The sequence below is a fragment of the Callorhinchus milii genome, unplaced genomic scaffold, assembly GCF_018977255.1.
Source record: "Callorhinchus milii isolate IMCB2004 unplaced genomic scaffold, IMCB_Cmil_1.0 Scaffold13, whole genome shotgun sequence".
Taxonomy (NCBI): domain Eukaryota; kingdom Metazoa; phylum Chordata; class Chondrichthyes; order Chimaeriformes; family Callorhinchidae; genus Callorhinchus; species Callorhinchus milii.
In genome coordinates, this window is record NW_024704754.1 from 12,333,847 (window position 1) to 12,356,586 (window position 22,740).

The 22,740-nt window shown below is 40.9% G+C and overlaps 2 protein-coding genes across 6 annotated transcripts in view; one reads left to right on the plus strand and one right to left on the minus strand.

The window, feature by feature from the left end:
- Positions 1-4,959: 4,959 nt before the first annotated feature.
- On the plus strand, positions 4,960-6,246 carry gpr151 (G protein-coupled receptor 151). Its single transcript, XM_007891513.1, has one exon. It carries the CDS (start codon positions 4,960-4,962, stop codon positions 6,244-6,246), a length of 1,287 nt encoding a protein of 428 aa, XP_007889704.1.
- Positions 6,247-11,167: 4,921 nt separating this feature from the next.
- The window catches only part of tcerg1b (transcription elongation regulator 1b (CA150)), a 45,592-nt gene continuing 34,019 nt past the window's right edge, over positions 11,168-22,740 (minus strand). For all 5 annotated transcript variants that reach the window (XM_007891397.2, XM_007891396.2, XM_007891395.2 and 2 more), the window contains 7 exons: positions 22,232-22,382; positions 18,667-18,831; positions 17,924-18,106; positions 16,691-16,870; positions 12,897-12,980; positions 12,694-12,794; positions 11,168-11,829 (listed from right to left, as the gene is read on the minus strand). In XM_007891397.2, coding sequence (XP_007889588.2) covers positions 11,628-11,829; positions 12,694-12,794; positions 12,897-12,980; positions 16,691-16,870; positions 17,924-18,106; positions 18,667-18,831; positions 22,232-22,382 — 1,066 coding nt within the window. In that variant the 3' untranslated portion in view covers positions 11,168-11,627. The remainder of the gene's footprint in view (positions 11,830-12,693; positions 12,795-12,896; positions 12,981-16,690; positions 16,871-17,923; positions 18,107-18,666; positions 18,832-22,231; positions 22,383-22,740) is intronic.

Below are 22,740 nucleotides of genomic sequence, written 5' to 3' on the forward strand. Positions count from 1 at the left end.
GTACAACTTTAAGGAGGTTCAGTGCTGCAAGTTAAAAGGAATGTTGTTTGAAATTGCCAGATATCAGTTTAAATTCTACAATGAAGATCAGTGTTTTCAAAAGCCGGATGTCAGCCTGGCTAAGTTGGTAACACTCGTACCTTTGGGTCAGAAGTTGTGGGTTCAAACCTGATGCTAGGACTTTAAATTTAGCAGGCTGACACTCCAGTGAAGTCCTGGTTGGGATGTTGGGGGAGGGGGAGTTATGTATTATTGGAGATGCTGTCCTTCGAATGGGATGCTTAACCACAGTTCCATTTGCTGTTCAGGCGAACATTAATGATTCCATGGCACTATCCGAAAAGAAAAAAGAGATTCTCTTGGTATCCTGACCAACAATCCCCCAGTTAAAATTGGTCATTCACTTCAGGAATATTTGTGGGACATTTCTGTACGGAAATTGGCTACCATACTTTCCTACAAAATACACAGTCACCGCTTTTTACAGTAAATCATGTGAAGTGTTTTGAGACATCCTCTTGATGTGAAAGGCACTATATGAAATACCAAAACTACCATTTTCATTTGTAAGGAAATGTAACACATCTGTGTACCCCCAACAAAAAAGTGGGTGTCAATGATAGGGAGAGAGAACCCCAGCTATAAAATTTAGTGAAGGTACAGTACATTACAGTTCCTGCACTTACTAACGTTAAATCGTAAAGCACTGCACGTGCAAAACTACATGGAAACTGCAGATCTGCACAGATCATCCTTTATTCTCAATCAGCCGATATAGTGTACCACCTTGTGGTGGCTTTCTGCCATTGATGGTAAAGACTTTCTTTGCTCTAAGAATGGAGGTTGAGATCATAAGAGCTGATCTTTAATTACAGTATGAACAGATCCATCCATACCTGATTGTTTGCCCTAAGGCGTAGTTGGTTCCAGAATTGAATGAAGCACTGGAGTTATGTTTAAGTCAATACATAATAAGAATAATCCTTGCATTTGATATAGTGTCTTATCAGGTCTTCGAGACGTCTCCAAGCTCTTCACAGAGTATACTGTAAAGTGAATTGACTATATGATTTGTGGGCAAAACCCGGCATGTTTGCATACATATTTGCATCATTGACAGATGTCATTTTGTTTTAATCTACATTTTCTTCAAATAAAACATAGTTATGGAGAATTTATTGTCAAACTGGATCAACCTGGCACAGTGACCCTTTGTTGCCACCAATTTCCTTCATCTTCTCCTCTCCATATGTTCACTCCATGGTGCCATACAGTTCCACAAATCCTGATACTTTCTGTTGTTGTTGTACTGGCTTTTAGAAGCATTTCTGATGAAGCTAGAGAATCATCTGCTTAAAATGTGAAGCAACAACAACAACAACAAGATTCCATTTATACAGCGCCTTTCACGTCGGGAGGACATCCCGAGGCGCTGTACAGTTGGGTCAGGACCCGAGCATTGGGGGTAAATGGTCAGGGTGAGGGGAGGGAAGGGAGGGGGCGAGGAGGGGGTAGAGAGTCGAGAGGGGAGCTGAAGGCACGGTCAAAGAGAAAGGTCTTGAGACCGGCCTTGAAGGAGGAAAGGGAGGAGGCGGCGAAGGCACTGGGGGATAGAGTTCCAGAGCCTAGGGGCTGAGAGGCTGAAGGCCCGGCCACCGATGGTAGGGCGGTTGGGGCGGGGGATGTGGAGCAGACTGGAGCCAGAGGAACGGAGGGTACGGGCAGGTAGGTAGGGGGATAGTAGGTCAGAGAGGTAGGAGGGAGCGAGGCCGTGAATGGCCTTGTAGGTGAGGGTGAGGATCTTGAATTCGATCCTCTGGGGGATGGGGAGCCAGTGGAGGCGAGCGATGGTGGGAGTGATGTGGTCGCGAAGCCTGGTGCGGGACAGTACACGACCTGCAGCTTGTGGAGGGAGGTGCCGGGAAGGCCGGCGAGGAGAGAGTTCCCATAGTCCAGCCTTGAGGTGATAAAGGCGTGGACCAGAGTTTCAGCAGCGTGAGGGGTGAGGTAGTGCCGTAGTCTGGCGATGTTCCGGAGGTGATGGAAGGCGGTGCCAGTTGTGGCGCGGATATGAGGGAGAAAGGACAGCTCAGGGTCGAACAGAACCCGAGGTTCCTGATGGCTTTGAGAGGTGGAGAGTGCAGCCTTGGATGCTGATGCTGTCAGCGCCTGAGGTGCGGAGGCGCTGACGTGAGCCAATCAGGAGGGCCTCAGTTTTGCGCACATTGAGCTGAGAAAGTTATCTCTCGTCCAGGACTCGATGTCGGACAGGCAGCTGTCAGGACATCGGTGGTCGTGGAGTTGAGGGTAGAGGAGGAAAGGTAGAGTTGGGTGTCATCCGCATACATGTGGAAGTTAACCCCATGTCTGCGGATGATGTCACCACAGGGGGAGCATATAGAGGGTGAAGAGGAGGGGACCGAGGACAGAGCCTTGAGGGACACCGCACGAGACAGTGCGGGGCCGGAGGAAAAAACATTTGTGGAGACAAAGTGAAGACGGTGGGAGAGGTACGACCTAAACCACTCAAGGACAGGGCCTTGAAGGTTGAGGTGGGAGGACAAGCGGTGGAGGAGGATAGCGTGGTCGACCGTATCGAATGCTGCCGATAGGTCGAGGAGGACGAGGAGGCAGAGGGAGCCCTGGTCACAGATGGTCAGGATGTCATTGGTGACCTTGACCAGGGCAGTTTCTGTGCTATGGGCAGCACGGAAACCCGATTGAAGGGGTTCGAATAATGAATGGGTGGAGAGGAAAGAGCGCAGCTGGGAGGCGACAACTCGTTCCAGGACCTTGGACAGGAAGGGGAGGTTGGAGATGGGCCGGTAGCTTGATAGCTGCGATGCATCAAGGGAGGGTTTTTTAAGGTGGGAGTGATGGTGGCAGTTTTTAAGGGAATGGGAATAGAGCCAGAGGAGAGGGACAGGTTGACGATGTCTGTGATATGTGGGACAAGGAGGTGGAGCTGGGAGATAAGGAGTGGAGTGGGGATGGGGTCAAGGGAGCAGGTGGTGGGTTTCAGGGAGAGGATGAGTTTGGTGACAGAGGGTAGGGAAACGGGTACGAAGGTGTGTAGGGGAGGATGGGTAGGAGTCGGAGTGTGGGAGGGAAGGGGTGGGTGGTGGGTGGATGTTGGAGGGGAAGTGACCGCGGAGCGGATTCCCTTGATCTTGGATTCAAGGAAATCCAGCATCTCCTCGCAGTGAAGGTTGGAGGAGATGACCTGCGCGGGGTGGCGGGGGGGACGGAGGAGTTGGGATGTGGTAGAGCAGCTACTGAGGGCACTTGATCAGCTGAAGGCAGACACAAAACTAGTAACTGTTGCCTTTCAGCATCTCAGCCAAGTGTCTGTTCATGAGTGAGCTTTGGCAGTGAGTTCAGCAGGCTATCAAATTGGGAGAGTATCACACCTAGGCTTCATCCTGTGTGTTTGTGTGCGTGTGTGTGTGAATGGGGTGAATTTAGGTATAGGGGCACGGTATCTAAATTTCTTGATACTAAATTTAAGGAGTTGACAAACTGTTAGGATTAAAGCACAAGACCAATCGCAGAGATAGACAGTTTGGGGGAGTGGGCACATAGCTGACAGATGACATTCAATGTAGAATGTTGCAAAGTAGTACATTTTGTCGGTGGGAAAAATGAAGGAAATACTTCTAATAGTAATATTTCTTATGAAGTATCTCAATTCTATATTGTTAGTATGCATTATAATAAAGCATATCATCTTTAATGTACAAAACAGGTTGTCCACAATTGGTTCCAGTGCATAAAACTAAGGAATTGAATTCTTAATTGTATTTTATTGTAAGAAGATTTTATGTGGAGTCCTGTAGCTCAGTGGTTAGAGCACTCGCTTTGCAAGCGAGAGACCTGAGTTCAATTCCAGACAGGGCGAAACCTTGGGCAAGTTTCCTTACTCCACACGCCTAATAATAATCCCTCCAAAAAACCAAAAACAATAATTAAATTGGTCATTTTCAATCTACGACTGTTTGTGGGACATTGCTGTGCGCAATTGGCTGCCGCGTTCGCCCACAAATATACAGTCAATTCACTTTACAGTGTGTTCTGTGAAGCGCTTTGGGACGTCCTCCTGACGTGAAAAGCGCTATATCAAATGGAAGGATTATTATTATTATGTGAATATTCAGACTAGAATCTATTGAAAAAAAATTCTCTTCCTCAACGACAATTCTTTTACATTTGAATCTCAAAACTTCTGTTGAACGAACCACTAGAGGGCTCCAATGTAAGTGTGCAATGGTCAAGTGCCTTAAATGTACTGTTTAAAATCCAATAAAATAAGCTTAAAAAATATAGAAAATGTATTTCAAATGTGTTCTCTCGGCTTCAATTTATACGTTTGAAAGAAATATTGCCTCAGTCCGTTCTTGTTGTTTGAACAACTATTTTTTATTTTAATTCAACACATCTCAGCAGAGTTTTAAATATCTAATTGTAATTGAATTAATAAGTATTTATATACAGTTGTACGATGCACATGCACTTATAACAGAGCTTCTGCGATACACTTGTTTTATAATAACTACCTGTGCTGCAAAATGGATTTGCATCATATTGTCAATGCGGGAATGTAAACTTTGAAATAACACACAATGCAGATCTTCAATACTGATGTCGCAAAAAAGTTCTGATCGAATTCATGTTTAGTTTCTTTCTTTAAAAAAACCTTCTCTGAAAACCCATGCATCATTTATAAAGTAGGCAGTGGCTTTAATACGGGTTAATTGGCTCCCTGGTTGTTACAGCGTAAGCATTAGACTTGCAAATTGACCGTTATCCTTGTGCTGAAAGCTGCTCTTTGCCAGTCTTTAAATTGCTCCATTCTCATTGTCCAGAGTTCAAACTTCAGCTTATAAAAGGATATTGAAACACGGGAGTGAGTGCCAGCCAGAAGAGAGAATCGTTTTGCTTGTGTGGTTTTAAGGTAACGCAATGGAAAAGCTTCCTATTCAGGTCTATCATCACCAGTATAACCCCAACAGCACCAATGAATTTGTCCACTTCGCTGGAGGGACCCAAGATGTCGATTCGAGGGAGCTGAGAATTGTGATGCTGATGACTTTAGGAGTGATCTGTGTGGTAGGTTTCTCTGGGAATCTCTTGGTGATAACCGTTCTGATTAACAATGCGAGAAAGGGCAAAACTTCGATGATAAACTCTTTGATTTTGAACCTGAGCATGGCGGATTTGCTGATCATGCTGTTCTGTGTCCCGTTCAGAGCTGTCGCCTATTCTAAGCCCTCCTGGGCTCTTGGCTGGTTTATTTGCAAAACGGCAGATTGGTTTCTGCAATGCTGTTTGGCTGTGAAGAGTTTTACAGTGGCTGTGTTGGCCAAAGCTTGCTTCATGTACGTGACACATCCATCCAAACAGGTCCAAATTAAGCATCACAGAATCATGGCTCTCATCACTTCCATATGGGGAATAGCGTTCATTCTCCCCATCCCTGACTGGCTCTATGCTACTGTCAAGTACGAGACGGATAAAGTTCTGTGTGTTTTTGAAATCCCAACGTATGCATCTGATGTTATGGCAGTTTTTGCAAAGGTCTACCCCAGCCTGGTTTACTGCCTCCCCATGAGCTTCGCATTTGTTTATCACTGGAAAGCTTTCAGGAGATGCAAACGTCGAGGGACTAAAACCCAAACCTTAAGGAATCAGATCAGAGGCAGGCGCCTGACTGTGATGCTTTTCAGTGTCAGTCTGACCTTTGCTGCCATGTGGGCTCCAGAGTGGGTCGCTTGGGTTTGGATGAGACACATTCAGAAGAACGGCTCAGCTCCTCCTCTCTCATTCACCCTGATGGCTCAAATGCTGGTCTTTACAATTTCTTCAGTCAACCCTCTCATCTTTGTTGCCATATCCGAGGAGTTTAGAGAAGGTTTCAAGGGCCTGTGGAAGAGAATGATTTCCAGGAAGTCTCAAAGAGCACCAGATGTTCCAGGTGCCCAATCCCAGACTAACCCTGAAAGTGTTCCACCAGATCCCGCACCGTCTCACGAGATAGAACCTGTCTGGGTCCGGGACCAAGAGGCTCCAACTAAGGAACCATCAGACAGCCCATCAAGTAAAACCGGTAATATCGTCCTGTCAGACATGGAACAGTTTTGGCATGATAGACAGAATACACCAGGCTGCACAGAAGATGACCCAATCCCTTGGGAACATCAGAAAGATTCAGAATTGCCCCAGCACATGGAGGCCACTGGAACAATCTAACTGTCGAAGAAGGGTTAGTAACTATTTGAAAAAAAAGCAAAATAAAATTAGATTAATAATAATAATAATCCTTGCATTTGATGTAGCGCCTTATCACGTTAAGACGCCTCACAGCTCTTTACAGAATATACTGTGAAGTGGAGTCACTATGTATTTTGTGAGCGAAACTGTAGTTAATTTGTGGATCAATTGAGTTAACATTACATTTGACAATTTCGTTCACAATAACAATTTATTTGGCTGTCTAACATTTGTTTGTAATGTATACAAAGTAGTAAACCCAAAAGCCTTTTGCAAATGCGTACTGAAAAATTAGAAGTCAAACAATTAAGTATCTGCATCTGTTAAGATTCTGATTTTGTGCAGTCTTTGCTGTGTAGTGTATATTCCTCTTCTGCATTTTCACGTTTGTCAATTTTATATAAGAGCAGAGAGATGTGTTTCTCTTCAAGGTTGCCTTGATTGACAATTCTTCACTTTTAAGATTGAACGTAAAGTGGATAATGAAGAAATCTTTAGCTCGCATGCGCCAAGATCGTAAGGTAAAATGTGTGCCCGTAACACATTTGTAACAGTTGTGTATTTGGCAGATAAAATAGTTTAATACTGTGATGGTTGTGGCTTTTCATGTACATCAGTAAATAGTTTATTTTGTATTTCTTTAATTTTTTTTCTAAGTATCCAATTTGAATACAATCCATTTGTCATTCTGGTCAATACCCAGAAAAATCTAGCAATCTAATCTTCCCCCTGTACCTTAGACATCTTGATGTATTTTGTGAAAGTGGTATGTGTAAATCTAATAAAACGGAGACCTGTATCAGCAGTGAGTCTGAATTCCAAGGTTGTCTGTGCATTGTCAATCTACAAATGTTGGCTTGTCGAGACTTAATGTGACTGAATAAGGTATTAAGTGATGTTTAACTGATCTGTGTTTGTTTATGACAGTCTTATCAAACGTTACTTGTTTGATGTCCTGGTATGAAAATAAAATATTCTAAACCTTTGTGTATGGAGAATAATGCTTCTTTGAAAACCTCAAGCTACATTCTCAAATAAAAAATATCAGCAATTACACACCTAAAACATTAGTGTTCTGGATATGAACATGTACATCTACTGAATTTGACGAGCAATTGTTACATTATCCTTCACTTGAAAGGAATTAAACTTTTACGAACAATAAAACCCAATGTCTCAATGTTGTGGAGCACATTATTAGTCAGAGTAATTGTTTGAGTAATTATGATGGAATAATTTATCTGAACACCTGAACCTCTCACCATGTTTTAAGTAACATGGCTTTGTGATTTTGTCAGTGGGAAAATTAAAATTTTTCAGCATTTCATGTGAAAATTATCACATGAAACGTGTTAGCAAATGGCACTAATTTTAGCCCAATGTTTGCCTATAAAAATTGTTACTACACTTTATGGTAAAATCAACAACAACAACTTGGATTTATATAGCGCCCTCCACACCGGACGGCGTCTCAGAGCGCTTCACAGTTTAGGATCCCGGGACTGAGCCAGGGGGAGGGAGAGGAAGGTGACTAAAGGTGCGGTCAAAAAGAGACCTGAAAATGGGAAGAGAGGGGATGAGGCGAAGGGAGTGAGGAAGGCAGTTCCAGAGCCTCGGGGCGTAGTGGCTGAAGGCACGGCCGCCGTGGGTGGAGTGGAGGACTCGGGGGACAAGGAGGAGGCCAGACCTGGAGGAACGAAGACAACGGGTACTGTGCTGAGGAGAGAGGAGGTCAGAGAGTTCGGGGAGTTGCAGAGGAGTGCAGGGACTTGAATACGAGGGTGAGGATCTTGAAATCGATCCTCTCTGGGATAGGCAGCCAGTGCAGTCTGGCCAGGACTGGGGTGATCGGGGAGCGGAGTTTGGTGCGGGTGAGAATGTGGGCGGCAGAGTTCTGAATGAGTTGGATTTTATGGATGGTAGTGGATGGGAGATCAGCGAGGAGAGCGTTAGAATAGTCCAGCCGAGAGGTGACAAAGGCACGGACCAGAGTTTCAGCGGCTTTTGGGGAGAGGTATTTGCGGAGACGGTCGATGCGTCGGAGGTGGAAGAAGGCGGTGCTGGTGAGGGACCGGATGTGGGGGAGGAAGGATAATTGGGGGTTGAACCTGACACCTAGGTTGCGTACGGGTTCGGAAAGTTTTAGGGGGAGGTCGGGTAGGTGGAGGAGGTGAGAACCGTTAGAATTTAGACGTTGAAGAGAGCCGAAGAGTATGAGACGTTGACGAGAGCCGAAGAGTATGAAGTGCTTCTCCCATGAGAAAGCACTCTATCAAATAGAAGTATTAAGTAGGAGGAAGAATGTGGAGTCGTGTAACTCAGTGATTAAAGCACTTGCCTCGCAAGCGAGAAGACCTGGGTTTGATTCCCGGGCAGGGTGAAATGTTGGGCAAGTTTCCTTACTCCACACGCCTCTGTTCACCAGTAAATAGGAACCCGGTTGTAGCCGGTTGGCTGAATGAATTTTCCGGGGGTAATAATCCCTTCAAAATAAATGAATAATAATAATTTGGTCACTCAATCCACAACTGTTTGTGCGACACTGCTGTGTGCAATTTGCTGCTGCATTTCCCCCACAAAATGTACACTCAATTCACTTTACAGTTGAGGTATATTACAATGAACATGCAACTGGTTGACCGGAAGAACCCAGAGGGTGTTGGTGCAGGGAATGACATCAGACTTGGAAAATATTACCAGTGGAGTTCCACAAGGGTTTGTTTTGGGACTTTTGTTAATATTTTTATAAATAATCTGGAACTAGGAGTCGCAAGCACAGTGGCTAAACTTGCAGATGAACTTGCTAATTAAGATGGTAGATTGCGAAGCTGAACAAGATAGGTTACAGGAGGATTTGAACATACTTGGGAATTGGGCAGATCAGTGGCAGATGAAAATCAATGTGGACAAATGTAAAGTACTTCACATGGGGGGCAAAAGATTCTGGGACTATTATTTGAATGAAAGGAAAATAAAATGTATGGAAAATTAAATGATTGCCAATAAATTAAGGCTCTCCCAACAATGCTCTGTGGCAGTGAGTAAATCAAACCAATTGTTGGGATGGATCAAAAGATCAATAGTAAGCCAAAATAGTGGGGTCATCCTGCCATAAATCATTGGTGAGACCATAATTAGTACCGCTTAGTTCTGGTTGTCACAGTACAAAAAGGATATTGGAAAAATCAAGATGATGCAGAGGAGGGCAACTAAAATGATTTTTAGGAGGGAATGGAAGGACTGGACTATGAGGAGCCACTAAGTAAATTGGGCATGTTCACACTGGAAAAGAGAAGATTGAGAGGCGACATGATTGCTGTCTTTAAGATTCTAAAGGGGCAAAACAATATAAATCATGACAGGCTGTTTCAACTTGTCAAGAATAGTAAAACCAGAGGACACGGCCTGCAATTGAAGGGGGGGTAAATTCAGAACGAATCGAAGGAAACACTATTTCAGTGAGTGAATAGTGAACCTGTTGAAAAGGCTCCCTAGGGAGACGGTTGAAGCAGGAAGTGTTGATTCTTAGAAATACAGTTTCCTTCTAGGAAATAACATTATGGGATTTAGTACATAGGTAGTTAAGGACTTACGTGCAAGCGACCGCCAGGAAGGCAAACCAGATGGACCTTGGTCTTTTTACGTCTAGCATTTATGTTCTGTGAAGCACTTTAAGATGTCTCGAAGACATGATAAGCACTATACCGAAGTGCTCGGGGACGCTACTGCACATGAAGGGTGCTATGTAAATGCATGTTGTTGTTGTACATCAAATGCAAGGATTATTATGATTATTAATAGAGATAAAAGGAGCACTGAGTATTAGACGTATTCGATAGTGGTCTCCAAGTATCATTGTAAAGTGTAATGACTGACTGTATATTTGTAGGTGAAAGCAGCACATAGCAATGTCCCACAAATAACATCCCCCATGAAGTGGGTTACCAATTTTATCTGGAGAGTGGTAGTCACTTTTCTAACAGTGTGTGGGATCTTCAATCTGTCCACCTGAACAGGCAGACAGAACGGTTTAATGGCACCTCCAACAACAAAGCATTGGAGTGTCAGCCCAGACAATTCCTGCAGTCAGTTGCATGAAGCACTTTGAGCTAACAAAGACTTGAAAGGCATCATTGTAAATGGTTATCAACCATGACCACCTCAAAACTCGTCAGAATTGACTAAAGCTTCACAAATCCATGTTCAATCTGATCAACTAGTCTTTTTCCAAGTGTTCAGTTATTCCTTACCTGTTGATACAGCATAGATTAAGTCATCGGGAGAAAAGAACTCCAAATCTCTAAATGGAACGATTTTTTTTGTTAAAATTCTAAATTACTTTTCCTGAAATTCTAAAATAGTAGGAAAAAATTGTTGGAGCAAAATATCAATAAATGCTTGTACACAGTGCAGAACAAGGAAACGCTTTGAAAGTTAATAAGCTTCTTAGAGGAAGTGTGGTATAGGACAGGATGCAGGATTTATTAAGAAACAACTCCAATCTGTAAATATGTCAGGGGTTGATATTTCTGGAATGATGAGATCAGATGGAGTAAATTTCTTGTGACATTTTCTCAAACATTCGGAACTTGGACCAGGATGGTCAAGTTTAAGGCATTTGAGTGAAGATCTATCCTTTACCTTTCATAAGTACCATCCTTCATAGACATTAAAGCAAAGTCCTATGATACAATTCAAAAAGAGAAGGTGGTGTCCTGGCTACACAGAAAAATGGTCATTCACTTCAAAGCTGTTTGTGACACTGTATAGGCAGTACAATATATCAAATGGAAGGATTATGATAACTTCCTACCCAAAAGATTAAGTGGAAAACTTTCTCAAATAAGTTGCATGGAAAGTTATTACAACGTCATCTGAAATGAAAAATGCACATGTACAATTTATAGAAAAAAAATGGGTTTATTGCAGTAAACATTTCATCTAGGCAACATTTCCAACATCTTATTTAATAAAGTCACTTTGGAAACTTACATTTAAACACAAGTAAAAGCTTAAATGTTACAAACAAACCCCTTTCTGAGATCAGTGACTGACTTGGAAAATTATTGGTAACACTAGTTTTTACAGAGTTGCTGTTGCACAGCCATTGGATTGTACTAATGACCAAACCACACTTACTACATCAGCTGTACTTCTGTACGTCTGTACTTTTACACAACTGAATGATGAGTCAAAGCTTCCACTTCAACAGGACAACAAGCTGGTACAAATGTGTCCATATTATATACAAAACTGGACAAAGCAGACACATTAATACTGCACACGTTGATAAGTCTGGCAGATGGCTCATGCACAAGTCTCAGTTGAAGGACAGCCTGCTCATGCTCTGCATGTTGGTGTTACTTAAGAGAGCGTCTGGTGGGCTCTGATGCGGTTGGAGGTGGAGGTGGGCCTCGCCGATCCAGATCATCAATGTAGGCCATAATGAGTTTACGTCTCTCCTCTGGTACGCACTCCAATACCAGGTAACGCTTGTCATTCTGCAGGATCCTTTCAATGTCTTTCAGGTGCTGATCTGACTCGTGCAGTAACTTTTTTGACCTGGGGAAAAAAAAATACATTTTGAGTTGAAGCAGGGAATTTATGCCCTTTAGATATGCATGCACAATTAATCTCATTTCATGACACCCTTTCTCATTTCATCACAAATATTCCCTCAAACTGAATCTTATTCTGCGGCAGTCATAATGAAAGCACACACACACGCACGCATACCAAATAACTGAATTTGGCAGATAATCTATCGTGCCTAAAGTTAGTTCTTGATTGCTTGATGGAACAGAAATACTCTAGAATTCTGAACTACAGTAAAATCTTGTTATAAAAGAGAAGGTGATGTCTAACCACCTTAACGGGGCAATGGCTGGTCAGCCAGAGCTCCTGCATTCACTGTGCACATTCACAGAAAGCAGGTTGGCTTCCCCGGCATCAAATGGTTTCCTACGCTTAAAAAAAAGACAAGGTTTGGGTCATTGGGTCAACCTCAAAGTATCCTCCTGCGTGCTGGGTTGTAACTGGGTTCTACTGTACAATTTATTTTGCATGTGTAAAAAATAATTATCTCTGAATCATTTAGAAGGGGTAACAGAAATAAGTTGCAAACTTATGATGACACTCGCTCATCTCCAATCCATAAGTCAAAATGTCAGCTCATGACAGAATCTAGAAATGCACCCAAATCAAGAGATACACATGCAAGTTTGGCAAGTTTTACTCAACCATATGTCAACCAATTCATTCAGGGGCACTGGACAGGTGATAGCTTCAAGTGCTACTTTTTACACAGTACATACACACATTGTGAAACCTTCAAAGACCAGATTCATCTAATACTGGTGGTTATTAAATGCAAACCTGACAAATGATTTGTTTTCAAGACAGTGGGTGCCAGCAAACACTACTTACCTGTAAGTGATAAATTTGGTCTCTTTCAGCAGTGTCCTGAAGTCTACTTTGGCAGTGATGTACTTATCTCGAATGTATTCCTCAAATTCTCTCTGCTTTTTCTGAAGTTTAAAATAAAACACAAGCAAACATTATTCCAGGATAAACTTTTTTGGGGCTGAAAGAACTGGATATTTTCTGTGTTTGGCTGAAAATAACTTTACCCTGTCACTGGAAGAGAACTTAATGCAGCGAGGATCTTCTTTGATGACCTTCTTCACTTCTTTCCAGGTGGAAGTAAGTGTAATCTACAAAAGAATAAGTGTTCTTAACCAGCAGAGCAGCAAAGTTTTTGGTATTGGACTTCACATTACAAACTAACTTCAGTACTACAAACATTTAATAAGCTCTTAAGGACCATTTTTACCCATTTTTCACAAAATAGAATTAAATTGTTTAATAAAATTCTCCTTAATTTGATTTATAAATTGATTTAAGACAGACTGTAAGAGGTTTTATAAATATATAAAGAGGAAAAGGCTGACAAAGGTAAATGTAAGTCCGCTAATAATAATCCTTGCATTTGATATACCGCTTTTCACGTCGGGAGGACGTCCCAAAGCGCTTCACAGAACACACTGTAAAGTGAATTGACTGTATATTTGTGGGTGAACGTGGCAGCCAATTGTGCACAGCAATGTCCCACAAACAGTCGTAGATTGAAAATGACCAATTTATTATTGTTTTTGGTTTTGGAGGGATTATTATTAGGTGCGTGGAGTAAGGAAACTTGCCCAAGGTTTCGCCCTGCCTGGAATTGAACTCAGGTCTCTCGCTTGCAAAGCGAGTGCTCTAACCACGGAGCTACAGGACTCCACGCTACAGGCAGAGACGGGGGGAATTATAGTAGGGGACAAAGACATGGCAGGATCATTAAACAACTACTTTGCTACTGTCTTCACCTTAGAAGACACTGAAAACCTACCAAGAATAGAGGGGAACCAAGAAGAAAATGTTAGCGAGCAACTTGGGGAAATTAATATTAGTAAAGAAAAGGTTTTAGGTAAATTATCAGGTCTTAAAACTGATAAATCTCCTGGACCTGATGGCCTACATCCTAGGGTTTTAAAAGAGGTGGCTACTGAGATAGTGGATGACTTGTCTTTGATCTTCCCAAATTCTCTGGATTCTGGAACGGTTCCCATTGATTGGAAGATTGCAAACGTAACACCACTATTTAAGAACGGTGGGAGAGAAAAGATGGGGAACTATAGACCAGTTAGTCTGACATCAGTGGTAGGGAAAATTCTTGAGTCCTTAATTAAAGATGTCGTTATGGGATTCCTGGAAGACCATAACAAGATTAGGCAGAGTCAACATGGCTTTACAAAAGGGAAGTCATGCTTAACTAATCTTTTAGAGTTTTTTTGAAGATGTATCTGCAGGTTAGAAAGGGGGGAACCAGTATATGTAGTATATTTAGATTTTAAAAAGGCATTTGACAAAGTGCCACAAAAGAAGGTTATTGCACAAGGTTAAGGCCCACAGGATTAATGGGAACATATTAGCATGGATTGAAGAGCGGCTAACGGGTAGAAAACAGAGAGTAGGGATAAATGGGTCATTCTCGAATTGACAGGATGTGACTAGTGGAGTGCCACAAGAATCAGTGCTCGGGCCTCAGCTATTTACAATTTACATCAATGATTTAGACGAGGACATTGAATGTAACGTATCTAAATTCGCGGATGACACTAAACTGGGTGGGAGAGTAAGCTCTGAGGATGATGCAAAAAATTGCAACGGGATATAGATAGGCTCGGGGAGTGGGCGAGTAGGTGGCAGATGGAATTTAATGTGGGGAAGTGTGAAATTATTCACTTAGGTAGTAAAAATAGAAAAACAGATTATTTTCTAGAGGGGGAGAGATTAGATAGTGTTAATGTTCAGAGGGATTTGGGTGTCCTTGTACATCAGTCTCAAAAAGTTAGTTTGCAGGTGCAGCAAGCAACTAAAAAGGCGAACGGCATGTTAGCGTTCATTGCAAAAGGTTCAGAGTACAAGAGTAGGGAAGTCTTGCTGCAACTGTATAGGGCCTTGGTGAGACCGCACCTAGAGTATTGTGTGCAGTTTTGGTCTCCTTATTTAAAGGACATACTTGCCCTAGAGGGGGTGCAGCGTAGATTCACTCGGTTAGTTCCTGGGATGAGGAGACTGACCTTTGAGGATAGGCTGAATAAACTAGGGCTGTATTCTCTAGAGTACAGAAGAATTAGGGGAGATCTTATTGAAACATATAAGATTCTTAAAGGACTGGATAAAGCAGACACTGAGGGTCTGTTTCCCCTGGTAGGAGAATTTATAACCAAGGGTCACAGTCTTAAAATTAAGGGTCAGCCTTTTAGAACAGAGTTGAGGAAACATTTCTTCACTCAGAGGGTAGTGAATTTATGGAATTCACTGCCCCAGAAGGCTGCAGATGCTCAGTCCTTGAACATCTTCAAGGCTGAGACTGATAGATTTTTTAAAAAATAGAGGGATTAGGGGATATGGGGATAGGGCAGGTAATTAGAGTTAGGTCTGAAGATCAGCGATGACCTTATCGAATGGTAGGGCAGGCTCGAGGGGCCGAATGGCCTACTCCTGCTCCTAATTCTTATGTTCTTAACAGATTTATTTATGGCAATTTGTGTCAGTGCAGGTGTATCAATTTCTTGAGATCAATGTGAATTCAGTTGTGCGCATATGAGAGGGTTACATCTACAGTAACTTCATGCCTGTCCACAACTTTTATGAAGAGACCTGGGTTCAATTCTCAGCAGGGCAAAATGTTGGGCAAGTTTCCTTACTTCACATGCCTCTGTTTACCTAGCAGTAAGTAGGAACCCTATTGTTAGTCGATTGTTAGATCCGGGGGTAATAATCCCTTCAAAAAAACAATAATAAATTGGTCATTTCAATCCACGACTGTTTGTGGGACACTGCTCTGCGTAATTGGCTGCCACGTGTTGCCCACAAAATATGCAGTCAATTCAATTTACACTATTTTCTGTGAAACACTATGGGACGTCTCGAAGACGTGACAAGGCGCTATACCAAACCTATTAAGTTTTAAAGGTGTAAAAAGTCTAATACTTTTAAATACAGCGTAGTTACCAAGAACGAAGAAAGGGCTAGAAACTTAAAAATACAGAGACAGACTCTTATAGGGGAGAGAGGGGCAGTGAGAGATCGGGGTGGGGGAGGACAAGTAGGTAAAGAAACATTGTCATCGAATTTACCCAGCTTTTTTCTAAGTCACATGTGTTCCCCAATTTTCTTCTATTTTTGACATCAAAAATAGGACCGCAAAAAATCTTTAAAATTTATGTTGTGGATAAACTACTTTAATGGTTCTTATGAACACTGTTGTATATTTTTCAAATCTGCTTTACATTCCTCCAATTTTAAAAGCTGATCATTTTTCACACACCCATTCAGCTACTCTATAGGTTTCCAATACAACAACAACTTGCATTTATTTAGTGCCCCTCACGCAGGGTAGCGCCCCAGAGCACAACTATTTGGAAGATAGGAGCAGATCTTTGGAAAGAAATTATTCCTTTCAGCCTCAAACAATGAAACTTAAACCAACATGGTGGAAACATACAATCTGAATGCTACCTAATCTAATAACAGCCATGTAAATGATGTTGAACAAGCCTATAAATAAAATAATTTTCCATGAAGATGGGAAAGGTCTGGGTTTGATCACAACTTGTGCAGATCTAGCTGATCTGTGATGCTGAAATGATGGGTCTCCACAGACAATACATAATAAAGCTGTCTCCACAACAGGTTTTGTAATTTACGCAATGAGCAGTCTCCTAGCCACTGAATCACACATTTATAAATGCACCTTTGTTTCCCATGGACAACGGATACTGTGAAAGGCATTTTTGCAGCAACCTTGAAATGTGCCTATTTTACAGAAAGAACACAAAGGAAAGATTTACAGCTATCAACTGGGGATTCTCACCGCTGAGGTCTCATCCAGAAGTTGCCTGAAATGTTCCCTCTTCTTCTTTGTAAGGGCCTCTATGTGCTCACTGAACAGTTTTTCCTTCTCTTCTCGTTCCAGTAATGATGCAGACTCCCAGCGGTGATCCTTACGCAGGGTTCTTCTGGTATCTGACCATGTCACATCGGAAGAACGGACCTGAAGGTTACAAGACCAAAGAAATATAAATACTTTTGGTAGAGAAATCTTCTAAACTCTGTACAAGTAATTCCCAATTACTCAGTCACTTCATTTTACTTCTGAATTTCCAACATTTGCGATTAAATCTAAGTTAACTGTTTATTTCTAAACCATCCCCTTTGATCAAGTCATTCATTTAGGTTCCTGCCCAAAACACCAATTTCTAACAAAAATCAGCTTAATGTAAATTCTAAAAGTACATTTTCTGATGCAGACAAATAATTGAACCTAACACTGCATATTTTTTTTAAAAAATGATTCTAAGTCTACTTTAAGGTCTGTTCTTTAGATGCTGCAACTATTTTCTATCTTTTTCTTTGCTTCTGCAAAAGCTTTTAACCAAGCAGTTAGCCTGGTACTGTTAGCACTCTCATCTCAAGAATCAGGGTTTGTAGGTCCCATCCTTCAAATGAGATGTTAACCCGAGGTCCCATTTGCCTCCTCATGCGGATGTTGAACATCCATGACACTATTCAAATAGAAGGAAGTTTCTCCTAATATCCAGGCCAACAGTCCCCAAAATAAAATTAATCATTCACTTTATGGCTGCTTTGCTATGCGCAAATTGGCTGCCACGTTTGCCTACAAAACACACAGTCAAAACACTTTAAGAGTACAATCCTGTCAAGCACTGACATGTCCTCCTCACGTGAAATGCACAACACAACTGCATAAATTCAAGTAAGCAGTAATGATTTCAACATAACGTGCTCAACAAATAAAATGCAAATTTAACTTGATTTCCGAAATTAAGAAATCAACAATATATCTACTGACAGCAAATACCCAATGACAATTCTTACAAATATTAAATATCAATAGAAAATCACTGCAGCTGGGGAAATACTAAAAATAAACTAATCCAATAAGCTGCAGGATAATACAGTACTACCATAAATTTCTATTGTCAGGTACTTTTCATATTAAAAACTCACACATAAATTTACTCTATATCAATAAACACGAGTGTCCATTGGCAAAAACACATCTAGTGTCATGGAGATTAATTACCATATCAGATAACAAGGCTTTGAAATTCTGGATGGCCTCCTCTCGCTTGTGCTGCTCACGCTCCCTATCGATTTCCTTTGTCTGCTCTGAGCGAGCTTTCTGAACTTCTCTCTCACGCTCTCGCAAGCTTGCCTCTATTCGTGCTTGGCGTTCCAGCTCCTTTTCCTTATCAGAGTCTACGTGCTGCCAAAAAAAAATCAATGGAATTATAAAATGACTTTAAACAGGTTCTCTTGTTTCATACAGGATATTTTGCCAGAGATGCAATGTTATACCTATGATGTTACCAGCACTTCTTCCAACACTTGGATGATTTAATTGAAGCAGTATTAAAGGCCATTTGTAGAGTGACTGCAGATCTCAAACTAATGCCACTTCTGTCAATCAGTGGATTAAATTTTGAACTAGAGGCTTCTTAAAAGGCCCCAAAAGATTACAGACAAGTTTCACTTAAAGAATAGCAGTATTATAATTCCTCCTTCTTCCTCCAGGTTTTGCAGCGTGCAATATGCTGTATTATAATTCATATTATAATATGCATATTATAATATGCAGTATTATAATTCCTCCTTCTTCCTCCAAGTTTTACAGCGTGCAATATGCTGGGAATCTGTCAAGTGTGCAGCACTGTTCTGAACTGGAATCTACCACATTCCCAAATGACAATGCTTGTTCACCCACTTAAAGAATTCAATACCACGGGTCAGTAAAAAGACACACGTCTTCAGTAATTGACAGCTTACCTTGGCCAGTCTTTCTATGTACTGCTTGAAGAAATCCTCCCTCAGCCCAGAACTATCCACAACTTTGTAGCGTGAGTCACTCTCAAATTTCTCTTTCACTTTACTCCAGCGAGACTGAATGTCCAGGTGGTGATCGGATAGCATGTCGAAGAAGTCACCTCTCATCTGATCAGTATTGATTAGAGAATGAAAGTTAAGGAGGAGAAATGCCATGTAACTATGAGTCAGAAAGCAGCTTTGTTATTATAAATTTTAGTTACCACTGCACTGACCAATTACTCACCTCACAGTGAAGGAAAGTGAAACTACACTCCCTGACCACGGAAACTATTACACTACACTTAACAAAAATACTAACACGAAGAACAAATAGCTAAGGTTTACATAAACTGAGAAATTTTTACTAAATATAAAAACAACTTATGTAAACTTGTCAGTTTAAGATGAAAAACATAATATGTGTGTTATGGACTCATTTTACTTCTTCCACATCATTGTTTTAAATCCCCCAATTTCTCTCCTGCTCTATCTCTCCATCCCTTTCTGTAGCCATTTGATGCCACAGCTGAATGAGCTTGAACCAAGGGTTACCTGCCTCCATGGCTCTAGCCCATGTTGTTCTGGGATCAGGAGTTGGGATGTGCAGCAAGTCAAGCCACGTTAGTCCTTATCACCCTAAGACTGAAGGATCTTGGGTTATGGAGAAACCAAACACCAAAGCTCATTCTCCACAATGCCAGAAGGACAGGCTTGAGCACCAAGCTGCCCCAGGGCTCAAACCAGTGACCATCTGGATAGGAGACAGATATTTTACCACCTATATGGCTGTCTATTTCTTAAATTAAATTGCCAATCAAATCACCCGTAAAAATATTACAGTTAACCAATTATAAATGAAATATTAATTCTTGTTCCTGGCCTAAGTGCTTTGGGACGTCTAGAAGACGTGAAAAGCGCTATATCAAATGCAAGGATTATTATTAAGGCGTGATTCTTTTGCTGTAACCAAAAAAAATTTAAATCACAACTGCTAGAAATGGAAATGCATTTTTTTATAGTTTCTATGATTAAAAGTGACATGAAGCAGTGTGACAAACATTTACAGCTATTCCTTAAATACTACAAAAATTATGGGTGATTTTAAGGTAATAATCATGATTTCTTTAATCCAATATTAAATGGACATAACCCTGCTTTAGCCCATTACACATATTTGGGGACTATATGAAACTACAAGTGAATGTATCACTCAATGCTATCACTAATATCAGTTGTTTCAATTATGCGTGCATTAGTAAACAAATGTGCGAAGCTTGCTAAATCTACAGAGAAGTTGCCTTAGATGTCAACTCAAACATTTTCTTCGGTTTAATTTGAGGAATCTCATTCCGTAAATATATTTAACCATTTTTACAGATGCTTACGAGGTTAACTTTTTTTTTAAAAAAGGCTTCAAAGCTCCTCCCAGTTATCATCAATGTACATTTTGGGGAAAACTCAATTCTGTTCTTAAAAGCTCAGTTTTCATCTCACGTTTCACCCGCGAGAGTGAATGGGAACAATTGTACACACCAAGCAAGCACAGCTAGTGGTATACTGTCAATTGCAAATTGTCAAAGTCTACATACAGTTCAATATAATTTAAATGCAATTCTGGTAAATTTTATACTCAGAATGAAACACTATTCATACTCAGGTATTGAACATTTCTATATCAAATGTATTTACCTTCATACTCTCCAGCATCGCAATCAAGCAGCCAATATTCAGATGCAAGCTTTGACAGTGAACATTGCTGTTGAACTGTGCTGCGGTTAGGTGGAGGGGTGGGGAAGGCGAGGGCAGAAGTGCAAGATATGACAGATAAGACCAATTCTATCCTCACCAGATGTGTGTAACTTTCAGAAGGGGTCCTTCCACAGCGATCAGAAGGTTTGGTTGATTTTCACCTACCTAACCAAAGAGCATTGAAGCTGATTGCAGTTTCCCAACTGCGACAATTTCCCCAAATGAGACCAACTAGCTCAGCTTAAGCTGAAATTTCTGCCTTCGATCATTGAAGCGCTTTGGGACGTCCTCCCGTCGTGAAAAGCGCTATATCAAATGCAAGGATTATTATTATCTGGCCTGCATGATGGAAAAAAACTCTCATTCCACAAAGAAAAGAACTAAAAAAAATGTAAAGTCCCAGAGCTGCAGTATGCAATGCTTTTATCTGCAAGACCACTGGTGGAGTTCAAACTACTTCACCACTCATGTATAAATCTTCAAACTCATTTTAAAGTGGTTTCGGAGGGTAATGGAGAAGCCTTTTTTTAAGTAATCTAGGAATAATTTAGAAATGAACTTGTACATTAAAACAGACTGAGAAAGCTTCACAACACACGTCAACGCTTTTACATATTGTAACTTGTTAAAGTGCAAGTTAATTACTTGAATAAAGTAGCTCAAGTTAAATGTCTTTAGATTACAGAGTTAGCAATAGAATAAGAAGTAAAAGTTGAAAATGATCTGGGTTCTATCCAGATGCACGTTTTTTTTGACAGAATTGACTTAACACATTCTGGGCACAACTCTCACTTCACAAGGAAAAGAACTAAAAAAATGTAAAGTACCAGAGCTGCGGGAGGCTATAGTCACCACACAGATACACCAATCTTTCCTCACTAGGGATTCCCATAATACTTTGCTTGTCAGTGATTGACGGCTGTCAGACTGAACTGATTGACAGGCCGCACAGCACAAAACTGTAAAGACTATTCTCGTTATGAAACAGAATACATAAAATGGTTACAAAAGGGCTTCAGAAAACATCAAATGCAAAGATTTATCAACAAGTTACAATTTTCTTAATTCAACAGATTTTAAAATAGGCATGTAACTTTCAAATAAAACATTTACGTGTAAAAGATCATTACTGTACAATGACATTTTTAAATTTAAATACATTGATAAGTAAATTAACATTCTAAAATGATATTAAAACATCGCCCTCTGAAAAACATAATTATATTAGCTTCAGTCAAGACATTTCTAAAAAAATACAAAGAACATTAATGTCCATTTATTAGATTTTATATAATTTAAGAACAAAATTGACATGAATAAAATCTAACAGTTATTCAGATTTTCCCCGTTTGTGAATGTCAGAATGATTAGGCTTCAGAGGCTGGAATTTACTCATTCGTACAGCACACAGGGACTTTTGGGAAGGCATTGCTATGGCAATGTCATTGATACCAACTCCCTGCCAGGCTGCACCCCAGCGGAGCCCATGTCCCTGAGGTATTCAACACCTTGCCCACACAACATTTAAAACTCATTCATTGTTAATGCACGACCTTTATTTTTGGAACGCGCCGATTTTCACATTAGATTTTTTTTTGCTCAACGGTAAAACTGCTACTAAGGAACCCGAACAAAGATAAAAGGATTCTCTGAAATATGAAGCCTCATTAACAGGCAATTTTGTTGCCATGGTTTCCGCTTGGGGAGCAGATGAATTCTGGTGTCCCTTACAATCGCACTCTCACCACCCACTCCACTGGAACTAAAACCACCTTACCTTCTCAGTCCGGCTCTTGGAATCTTCTTTCTCTCTCTTCCTCACACCAATAATAAACTCATTAAACATCCCTTCCCGATCCTTCATCTTTTCAATAGCTTTGAATCTGGAATCTTTGCCAAATTTTCCAGCAAAGTCACTGAATGTGGATCTATAAATCAAAATACTAGTGATGAAAAAATACTTGCATTTGTATCCTGCCATATCAATACATCTCAAAGCACTGCACACAATGAGTTAATTTCAACTGCGGTCATTGTAATACAAGCAATTGGACAGCTAATCTGCCTAACACTCTTTCTAATTATGAACTTGAATGATAGAGAAACGTAGGTTAAGACATACAATGGTATTTATAAACTAATTTAAATATGGAAATTGGGCTGTTTTAAAACGATGCATGAAGTATTCCATTTAAAACAGCCCACTTTGCATATATAAACTATAGGGTGAAACGTTGGGCAAATTTCCTTATTTCACAACCTGATAATACCTCAAGAAAAGAAAAA

Excerpts from the sequence above, each read along its gene's own strand:
- gpr151 (XM_007891513.1), top strand. The coding sequence starts at position 4,960 with ATGGAAAAGCTTCCTATTCAGGTCTATCATCACCAGTATAACCCCAAC.